The sequence below is a fragment of the Cebus imitator genome, unplaced genomic scaffold (genome assembly GCF_001604975.1).
Source record: "Cebus imitator isolate Cc_AM_T3 unplaced genomic scaffold, Cebus_imitator-1.0 Scaffold194, whole genome shotgun sequence".
NCBI lineage: Eukaryota > Metazoa > Chordata > Mammalia > Primates > Cebidae > Cebus > Cebus imitator.
In genome coordinates, this window is record NW_016107509.1 from 1,698,110 (window position 1) to 1,709,469 (window position 11,360).

At 34.7% G+C, this 11,360-nt stretch overlaps 1 protein-coding gene across 1 annotated transcript in view; it reads left to right on the forward strand.

Moving 5' to 3' along the window:
• Window positions 1–11,360, forward strand: part of ATM (ATM serine/threonine kinase) — a 146,054-nt gene that overhangs the window by 56,111 nt on the left and 78,583 nt on the right. Inside the window, exons 25-31 of the mRNA XM_037745197.1 lie at window positions 516–633; window positions 1,995–2,168; window positions 3,547–3,716; window positions 5,422–5,668; window positions 8,755–8,870; window positions 10,080–10,206; window positions 10,730–10,929. Coding sequence (XP_037601125.1) covers window positions 516–633; window positions 1,995–2,168; window positions 3,547–3,716; window positions 5,422–5,668; window positions 8,755–8,870; window positions 10,080–10,206; window positions 10,730–10,929 — 1,152 coding nt within the window. The remainder of the gene's footprint in view (window positions 1–515; window positions 634–1,994; window positions 2,169–3,546; window positions 3,717–5,421; window positions 5,669–8,754; window positions 8,871–10,079; window positions 10,207–10,729; window positions 10,930–11,360) is intronic.

Genomic DNA, 11,360 nt, shown 5'->3' on the forward strand with positions numbered 1-11,360 from the left:
AAACTTTGATTACTAACAAAGGATAACAGACAAAGTCGATTAAACAGTTATCCTTAAATATGTGGCTGCTATGTAAAAGGCACACTGATGAGCCTTTTACCATCACATAAAACAAAATTTAAATGGTACATTAAAACATTAACCTACCCACTTTGAGAGTGATTAAATATTAGAGCAGGTTGACATTGGAATCTTTGGACTCAACTAATTGGTATTTGGCCAGAGAACAGCTTATCTTTTCTGGCTAGTTTGAGTTCAGTGCTGTTCAAATTTGGGCGGCAGTTAAAAGAGATTTTAAGACCCTCTTCAATTCTAGGAGAAAATAGATTTTGTATTAAAGACCTTAATACTAAGCCGCTGGTCTGAACCTCTTTAAATAAACTCAGGTTTTGTTAGTCTTTAAAAAAAGAGCTAGTATGTTATTATGTCTCACAGAGTGATTTATTTTTGTTTTGGAATATGCTTTGGATTAAACAATTATTTCACTTTTTGTTTGTTTGTTTGCTTGTTTTAAGATTATTCCAGGACACAAAACGAGATTCTTCCAGGTTACTGAAAGCACTTCCTTTGAAGCTTCAGCAAACAGCTTTTCAAAATGCATACTTGAAAGCTCAGGAAGGAATGAGAGAAATGGTAATTTTAAGTAACATATATTGGCTGTTATCACACGCTTGCTATGAATATTCCATAAATTACCAAGTTTGGCATAAGAGAGTTTATAATCCAGTAGTTTACTATATAAAACCGCTCTAAAACAACTATGAATTCAATGAAACTCCATTATTTCTAGGTTACAATCAGTCAAATCATAGTAAGTTCTTTTGGTTTAACTTAATTTGTAGTATTTTTATGGAGAAACCCAAAATTTAACTGAGTTTCTCTGGGAGTATAAATGGCTTCCTTATTTTAAAAATCCTTTCATGTGTGATCTGATTAAAAACTAATTATGGGAGCAGGTGACAATTGGAAGAAATGGATTGAGAAAAAGATCAAATTATGGTGTTTCCAGTGAAATGTGATATTTCACATTGCTGTAGAATAGTATGGTAATAATTGTCTTAGGATTCAAATTTTTTTCATATATTTATGCCCTGATTTGTTTCTTACGAGTATTTAAGATAGTTAAATGACTGTCAAATCTGTGATAGCAGGAAATTGAAAAAGACAGTTGAAGGAATGTGACTTTAGAAAAGAATTTCAATAGATTAGAAAGATAAGTGTAAATAACATAAATCTAATAGAGATAATGTATATTACACATTTTAAATCAGCCTGTCATCTGCAAAAAGGGAGAATAACGATCTGACAGCAATTCCTTTAGAAAAAGACCTAAAAAGTTTTACATCTTGAGATTATAGTATGAATCAGCATTGTATTACAGTTATCAAAAAAGGCCAACTCTATCTTATACTGCATTAACAGAAACATATTGTCATGAACAAAGTTGATACAAGAACTTGGATCTTCTATAATTTTTACTTTATTTATTTTTAGATTTTTAATTTTTATGGGTACATAGTAGGTGTGTGTGTGTGTATATATATATATACATTTGTGAGGTACATGAGATGTTTTGATACAAGTACACAATGTGATTATTTCAATGTGATGAAATAATCGCATCATAGAGAATGGGATATCCATCTCCTCAAACAATTATCCTTTGTGTTACAAGCAATCCAGTTACACTGTTTTAGTTATTAAATGTTTCTGTATAGCCAGAATGTTATAGATCTGTGTCTTATAAAAAATGGGTGAAGGAACTGACTTAGTGGAAAGGCCATAATTGTTTTTAAATGTGTCAATGCTTGTGATTTAGTAAAGGTATTAAGTCCTTACTTTTTCTTGTAACAAAAGAACTATGATTAGTGAATAGAAGGTTCTCTAAATGTGAAATAGCTAGTCAAAAATCTGGAGTTCAGTTGGGATTTTATAATTGATCATTAAACATTTACGTTTTACCTTATGCTACTTTTTTAAAATTTCTTTTTAAGTCCCATAGCACTGAGAACCGTGAACATTTGGATGAAATTTATAATAGAAAATCTGTTTTACTGATGTTGATAGCTGTGGTTTTATCCTGTAGCCCTATCTGTGAAAAGCAGGCTTTGTTTGCTCTTTGTAAATCTGTGAAAGAAAACGGATTAGAACCTCACCTTGTGAAAAAGGTATATGTGGATGAATATTTTATTATAAGCTTCCTTGGGTCACTGTGAAATAATTTAAAAAGTTAAAGCTAGATTTTCTAAGTGGCACTTATTTAAGACTAGGAAACAATTTTATTTTTTAGGTTGGGAATATTGGAGAGCAGTTATGTAAAAACTATTCAAATGGTGTATTTATGTGTATGCACTGTCATTTCTCATATTCAGTTTAAGAGCATTTCACAAGGCTTTCATTGAACTAACAAGGGTGAATGACTTGTTCACCAGACAGACCAGGCTTTTGGAAATAGTATTTTTTGAGGGAAACATATGGACCCAAGAGCAGTATAGGTGTTTTGCCTGGTAGATTCTGGGGCAGCACATTGGGGTCTAGCAGGGCCAGAAGTCAAATTTAACAGCTATCAGGCTTTTAATTTCAGTTATTAGGGGAGAAGGACTAGGGACCCGCCTCATAATTATTATATCAGCACAGTATTATAGAATGTTGGCCCCCTTTCTTTTCCATCACCCCAGCATTTATGGTTTAGGAAGTTCCAGGCCTTTCCATTGCAGATTTTTATGTAATAAGTCAATGGTAGGTCAGCGAACTCGTACTCCAGTTAACATTCTACCAGCATAGTTTCTGTGGAGCTTTATAGTAAGCCAACCTGTAATTAGTTAAGCTTTTACCTCTCAGTATGAGATTTGTTTGGTGTTTCTTAAAAGTATACAAATACATTACCTAACAGTTATAAGTGGTATGTATTCTGTGGATTTTTTATTTGGATTTAAGCCTGAGAGGAATGATTTTGCTTTATTTTAAAATTTTTATTTATTTATTTATTTTGAAAGACAGGGTCTCACTCTCACCCAGGCCAGAGTGTGGTGATTCAATCATGGCTCACTGCAGTCTTGACCTCCTGGGCTCAAGCAGTCCTCCCAAGCCACATGAGTAGCTGGGACTGCAGACATGTGCCACCATGCCTGACTAATTTGTTATACAGATGGGTTCTCGCTATGTTGCCCAAGGTGGTCTTGAACTCTTGAGCTTAAGCAACCCTCCCTTCTCAGCCTCCCAAAGCGTTAGGATTACAGGTGTGGACCACCATGCCTGGCCAATAATTTTACTTTAAATCTTCCTTTAAATGTAACCAAATGTTGAAAACTCCCAGCATATTTTTATGTTTTTATTTACTTAACATTTATTAAGGGTTTGCTGTGTGTCAGATGCTTTGCCAGTTGAGTATATTTTCTTCATTATTATCCCCATCTCATAGATGAGGAAATCAAGAAAAGTTAAAAGACTGTTCTTTCTAGGTCTTACTCTAAATAATATTAGCAAGTATTTAAATGATTTATTTTTTTCATTTTTCTTAACAAATTGACTTTCTGGTTTGTGCAGGTTTTAGAGAAAGTTTCTGAAACTTTTGGATATAGGTGTTTAGAAGACTTTATGGCTTCTCATTTGGATTATCTGGTTTTGGAATGGCTAAATCTTCAAGATACTGAATACAGCTTATCTTCTTTTCCTTTTATTTTATTAAACTACACAAATATCGAGGATTTCTATAGGTAAGTTTACATATAACATGTGTGAAATTTGTTTAATTTAAAATTAGTTAACAATGTTTAGCAAGTCCCCATCACCATCACCACACAAACTATACCCATACACATGTGTTTGTGAAGGCCACATAGTATGAGAAGCAGGACAGCTTGTTTTAATAAGAATGTATTTGGTGGCTCATGTCTGTAATCCCAGCACTTTGGGAGGCTGAGGCGGGCGGATCACAAGGTCAGGAGATTGAGACCATCTTGGCCAACATGGTGAAACCCCATCTCTACTACAAAAATATAAAAATTGGTTGGGTGTGGTAATGCACGCCTGTAATCCAAGCTACTCGGGAGGCTGAGGCGTGAGAATCGCTTAAACCTAGAAGGTGGAAGTTGCAGTGAGCCAAGATCGTGCCACTGCACTCCAGCCTGGTGACAGAGCAAGACTCTGTCTCAAAAAAAAAAAGAATATATTGAAGGGAGTCACTGGACTTCAGGTCTGGTCCTGGCTGTGCCAACAACCAGCTATGTGACTTTGGTCAAGCCACATAAAGACCCTCTATGCCCTGGTTTTTTAATCTGTAAAGTAAAGGAGTTACACAAGGAGATTTTTCAGGTCCCTTTCAGCTTTAATGTTTGATCATCTTTCCTTTGGAAAAAATTGAAGATAAATTACTAGTACCTTGTTATTTCTGCCTGGTTTTTCTTTTCTGTTGCTTGATTATAGGCTGTTTAATCATTACTTCTATTAGATTTAGAAACTTAATGTAAAACTTTTATTTTGCTGTCTTTAACTCTGTAGAAGAAAAAATTGAAAATGGAGAGGTTTGAAACAACTAAAAAGTAATATTTAGGTATCAGGATGATGGGAAGGCGTCTCATACTTGTTGAGCATGCTCTGTGCTGTGGACTTTGCTGTGCATTTTACATGTACGATAGTATGTCTCAGATGAGTTTCAGGCTCATCCTAATAGAGCTTTCTAATAGATTATGAGTTGTATGTCGATAGTCTCCTTTAAGAAGGATAGTCCTACAAAAGTAAATTTAGTGGTCCTTACAGTTCATTCATTTTGGCAAGAACAATATAGTCATTTCTTTGTATATGTGAGGGGTTGGTTCCAGGATCCCCCATGTATGCTTAAATCTGTGCATACTCAAGTCCCCAAGTTGGCCCTGCAGAACCCATGTGAAAAGTCAGTCCTCTGTATATGAAGACTTTCACATCCCGTGAATACTGTTTTTCTATCTGCATTTGGTTGAAAAATATGCAAGTATAAGTTCAAACCCATGTTTTTCAAGGGCCAACTGCATTTACATTAGTTTGAATTTATAATTGCTTCTACATTTTATTTTACAATAATTTTATATAAATTATTTATAAATGGATTATACAGAATAAATAAATATAAATTCAAATCTCCATTTTTATTTATTTTTTTTCTTTTTACTTTTTGCTAAGGGTGCTACTGAACAAGGTCCCCATTTTAAAATCACATAATTATGATGATGGTATATTCTAAGCTTTCTAATTTTTTTAATGTGACTATTTGGAATTGACTTAATTTTTCCATTTATAAAATTAAAGAATGTTTAATAATCTAGATAAAATGTGATACTTTAATGCTGATGGTATTAAAACAGTTTATTATTTTGAGAGCTATTTTATAATATTTTACTTGGAAAAGTTATATATAACCTATATTTTAAATTTTTATATTTTTAGATCTTGTTATAAGATTTTGATTCCACATCTGGTGATTAGAAGCCGTTTCGATGAGGTGAAGTGCATTGCTAATCAGATTCAAGAGGACTGGAAAAGTCTTCTAACAGACTGCTTTCCAAAGATTCTTGTAAATATTCTTCCTTATTTTGCCTATGAGGGTACAGGAGACAGTGGGATGGCACAGCAAAGAGAGACTGCTACCAAGGTCTATGATATGCTTAAAAGTGAAAACTTATTGGGAAAACAGGTATGGCTTCAATTTTTATCTACTTTTTATTCCCTGAATGATCTGAGATATCAGCTTTAAATTTTAAGTCTATTTATTCTTTTTTACATATTGAAACTTAGCTTGTTGTAATCATTATCTAGCATAGCCAACCCATGAATTTTTTTGGTTATTTCGTGTTCTCTCCCTCTGATTGGCTTTTAAATAAGTATAAATGCATTAAATTAGAAATAACCCAAAAAATAATTTGAATAATTTTCTTCTGCTGTTTAAAAATTCATTTAAACTACAGTAATACACAAATGCAAGCTGGTTGTTAAAGTCAAGGAATACTAAACAGTGTATAGAAAATCTTCACTCCCTCTTCAGTCTCACCAAGCTTTCCACTTTTCAAGAAAAAGAAGCATCCCTCACTCCTATAGTTCACATACCCTGCTCTTTGTTTTTTTTTTATGACACCTATTATCTTCTAACATATGATACAATTTTCTTTGGTTTTGTTTTTGAGACAGAGTCTCACTCTGTTGCCCACACTGGAGTGCAGTGGTATAATCTCAGCTCACTGAAGCCTCTGCCTCCCAGGTTCAAGCAATTCTCCTGCCTTAGCTACCCAAGTAGCTGGGACTACAAGTGCGCGCCACCACACCCAGCTAATTTTTGTGTTTTTAGTAGAGATGGGTTTTTGCCATGTTGGCCAAGCTGGTCTTGAACTCCTGACCTCAGGTGATCTTCCCACCTCAGCCTCCCAAAGTGCTGCGAGTGCAGGCATGAGCCACCGTGCCCAACCACAATATACTTTTGAATTATGTTAATTATTCATTGGTCTTCTCCACCATAAGTTCTCTCTTTTATTTTTGGCTAATGTATCTCAACCACGTAATATATTTTGGGAATTCATTAAATCTCTGTCAAAAGGAATTGCGTAAGGAAGGATTTAACAAGCTTCGTTTGTTTTATAATAATTTTTACACATTTCAAAATTTTTTGAAGCAACTTATAGTAAAACATACATGTAAATTTTTTTAAGCTAGAAAAGCTGTGGTCACTCCAAATTTATTCATGTACTTATTTATTTTGGATACATGTAAGGGATAACTAACCAAACTTGGTCAATATTAGATAGACTTCAAGAGAGGTTTTTTTTTTTTTTTTTTTAGTTTCCTGGTTATCTATATTGAACTAAGAAATGGGACAGCAAGTTCCTCGGTTGCTTAGGTGAACCCATTCAGAACTGCTTGTAAGTCTGCAGTCTGGAGGGAAATGGTGAGCAGGGGACTGCTTTCCCAAAGACAGCTTGAACAGAATACAGGCACTCCAGAGGTTATGCAATTTGAGAGAGACACTCAGCCTCTAGCCACTCCTGTTCCGTCTCACAGCTTAGTCTTCTGATCATCCTTAATCTTACTATTCTTTTATTAATGTATTCAAACCAAAAGAGCAATTTTTAGAACCTGAATAGGTTTCGGAGAGAAAAGTAATTACATTAGACCTTGACTGAAACACTAGCCTCAGGAATGAAGAGTGGCTAAAATTAAATAATGATTTTTTAGCTTTTTGGTTAAAGATATAAGTTAAATTCTTGGCTGGGTGTGGTGGCTCACACCTGTAATCCCAGCACTTTGGGAGGCCAAGGTGAATGGATCACCTGAGGTCAGGAGTTTGAGACCTGCCTGGCCAACATGGTGAAACCCCATCTCTACTGGGCATGATGGCACATGCCTGTAAGCTCAGCTATCTGGGAAGCTGAGGCAGGAGAACTGCTTGAACCTGGGAGGCAGAGGTTTCAGTGAGCTAGTATCATGACACTGCATTCCGGCCTGGGGGACAGAGTGAGACTTCGTCGTCGCAAAAAAAAAAAAAAGAAAGAAAGAAATTGTATAAAACACACAAAGCAAGGAAAGAATGAAGCAACAAAAGCAGAGATTTCTTGAAAATGAAATTACACTCCACAGGCTAGGAGTGGGCCCTGAGCAAGTGGTTCAAGAGCCTGATTACAGAATTTTCTGGTGTTTAAATACCCTTTAGAGGTTTCCCATTGGTTACTTGATGTACACCCTGTGTGAATGAAGCAGTGGCCTGTGATCAGTCTGATTGGTTGTGGAAGGGTACCAATCAGAGGTACTTTCAGTTTCTCATCTGCAGCAGTAAAAGGGAGGGGGTTGCAAAGGGAGTAGCCTCTGCTCCTTTTGTTACTTGAGCATGGAAAGTTGGGGTTTTCCTTTTGATTTCGTTCTAGGAAGTCAGCCTGGATTGTCCTTAGGTTCCCTGCCTCCAGATCTTATTGCTCTGCCTCATTTACATTAGTTTCTTTCTTGTCACCTTCTAAAATACTTTTTGTTATTACAAAGTATATTTTTGAACTTCCTTATGCATTAAGTAAATTTGCCATTTCCTTTAGATCACTCTAATTCTTTATTTTGGAAAGTTATTAAATTTACCCTGAATACTTAACAATTCTCATTCATTTGACTTACATGTAACATAGCAGACTTATTCTTCATATTTAGAGAATTTATGTCTTTTGTGAAGCAACCTGCCTGTAGTGGGAAGTAGATTCATGAAAAGTCCAAATATGTTGGGGAGGGTTTTATTCTACTATTGATGAAAGGGGATGTGGATTGCAGCTAGCCTTAGAATTTGGGATGGCACTCAGGTAGAAGTCTGGGAAGAAGTTATGCAGGGAACAAAGATGAGATTATTGCCAGTCACTGGGAATTCTTAACAGTAAAGCTCTGTAAGTGAGACAAAATTCCCAAATAAAGTCAAGAGTAAAATGCAGATACAGGAGTAGTTATAGATCAGTGGGAAATTTGAAAAATTACCAGGTCACAAAACTTAATGATAGACTGAATTCTTATTTAAAATGATTCTTTAAAAAGAGTTGGATTAAGGGGGAATTGTTTGGCTTGATTTTCCTACTTTTCCCTCTTAGTCTACAGGTTGGCTGCATAGAAGAAAAATGTAGAGTTAGTTATAATCTTGTAGATCATTTTCTTTTACAGTCATTGAATAATTTTGGAAATAAGGTAATAGCATATGCCTTTTGAGCTGTCTTGAACTTCACAGATATAAAATATTAAATATATTTTAATTTTGTGCCCTTGCAGATTGATCATTTATTCATTAGTAATTTACCAGAAATTGTGGTGGAGTTATTGATGACGTTACATGAGCCAGCAAATTCTGGTGCCAGTCAGAGCACTGACCTCTGTGACTTTTCAGGGTACGTACATTTTAAACTTAGAGAACTAGCTGCAACTTCACAAGTTCTTAAAGAAGTTAATTGGTTGTCACCTTCAATGTCTATTTCAATTTATAGACATCATTTTAAAAAGTTTGTTTCTTTAAAAACAGCCACCTTTGAATTGGAGTAATTATCTATCCTCTTTTGCTATAGCTGTCTCACAGTAACTGCTCTAAGTTGACCACTTTGTTAGCAAACCCGATAACCTTTTCTTTGTCTTTCTGTAATATTTGAACATTGTGCCATCTGCTGTCCCTTGAAATTTTTTTCTTCATGCACATTATTCCTAGCTATCTTCTCTTTATCTATAACTTGCCTTTCTAGATCACCTTTTCTTTTTTTTTGAGTCTCACTCTGTTCCCCAGGCTAGAGTGGAGTGGCATGATCCTGGCTCACTGCAACCTGCCCCTCACAGGCTCAAGTGATCTTTCCTTCTACCTCAGCCTCTCAAGTAGCTGGGATGACAAACGTGCACCACTACACTTGTCTAAATTTTTATATTTTTGGTAGAGAGGGGTTTCACCATGTTGCCCAGGCTGGTCTTGAACTCCTGGCCTCAAGTGATCCGCCTGTGTTGGCCTTCTAAAGTCCTGGGATTACAGGTGTGACCCACCATGCCCGGCCTCACCTTTTCTTTATTGTACTTTATTGTCTGTACAATTTAATTTGGATGTAAATGTCTCTGGGTTGTATATGAACATTAGAGTTATTTTTCCAGCTTGATTGTAAGCTACTATTGTGCCTTACTGTGCTGGGTGTATAAAATAGTAAAATAGTAATAATACCTGAGAAAGTACTTTCATGCTATCTAAATAAGTGTTGATTGCCGTGTCTTAAAATACTACTTTTACAGTACTGACATAGAGCTTTGATTCTAATCTGGAGTAATACTGAGGCTCATATGTTGAACTGCCTTTTAACTTTATAAGATTTTTTAAAGAAAATAATTTTAAGATCCTTTAAGATTATTTAAGTTATTGATGGTGAAAGGTATTTAGATAATCTGATTTATGTATCTGCACTGTGATATGTCATTTTTGATTTTATTAAAACTATAGTTTTTTCGTGGAAAAATAGTTTTTAAATTTGGGGGTTATTATAATCTAAATTTTCATTTTGGAAGTTCACTGGTCTATCAACAAAATATTTGAAGATGATGACTGCATTTTTTTCCCATAACTCTATTAGGGATTTGGATCCTGCTCCTAATCCACCTCATTTTCCATCGCACGTGATTAAAGCAACATTTGCCTATATCAGTAATTGTCATAAAACCAAGTTGAAAAGCATTTTAGAAATTCTTTCCAAAAGCCCTGTAAGTATGCATGCTGACCATAATAATAGAGCGTTCCTTCTTTTTTAGCTAAAAAAACTTTGTAAGTACATCTTAAAGAGGCAAAGTAAACAAATGAAAAATTTATCTAATAATTTAAAAAGAAAAACATGAATTTACAAGTTTAAATCTTGGTATTTTTTTTTTCCCATTTATTTATTTTAGAATCTTGGTATTTTACTTGTCAGCATTAATTGAAATATGTTACATATGAGGCCAGAATCTTGTGACACTTTAGTCATATGTTAGCTCATTTACTTTTTCATAGGAATATACCATTTAATTATAGTTTACTTTCTGAAAATTAAATAAATTGGCAATAGTTTAAGATAGTAATTTTCTTAATGTAACATTTTGCACTTGATATCAAACCCAAATCTAAATTGTTATTTTAAATATAAAATGTGTAGGTATTCAAATATTTGAAGAAAAAGTATAAAATGTATTTATTGTTGTTGAGTAGATGTAATTAAACAAGTTTTTACTAAATCTGTTTATTTTCTAGGATTCCTATCAGAAAATACTTCTTGCCATATGTGAGCAAGCAGCTGAGACAAATAATGTTTATAAGAAGCACAGAATTCTTAAAATATACCACCTGTTTGTTAGTTTATTATTGAAAGATATAAAAAGTGGCTTAGGAGGAGCTTGGGCCTTTGTTCTTCGAGATGTTATTTATACTCTGATTCACTATATTAACCAAAGGTAAATAATACATTTGTACCAATATATAAGCAATCTTTCTATCCTGTTCTTTTTTTTGGTGGGGGGAGACAAGTTCTCACTCTGTCACCTAGGCTATACTGTACTGGCTATCACGGCTCATTGCAGCCTCAGCCTTCTGGGTTCAGATGATCCTTCCTCCTCAGCCTCTCAGCAGGAGCATACCACCATGCCTGACTAATTTTTTGTATTTGTTGTAGAGATAGGGTTTCACCATATTGTCCATTGTGGTCTTGAACTCCTGGGCTCAAGTGAACTGTCAGCCTCAGCCTCCCAATATGCTGGAATTACAGATGTGAGCTACCATGCCCAACTTATTCTGTTCATTTAATTGAAAGTTTATATGCTTCTGAGAAAGAGGTAGATGCCAGAGTGCTGCTTTCTGAATTTTGATTTTTTTTTTTTTTTTTTTT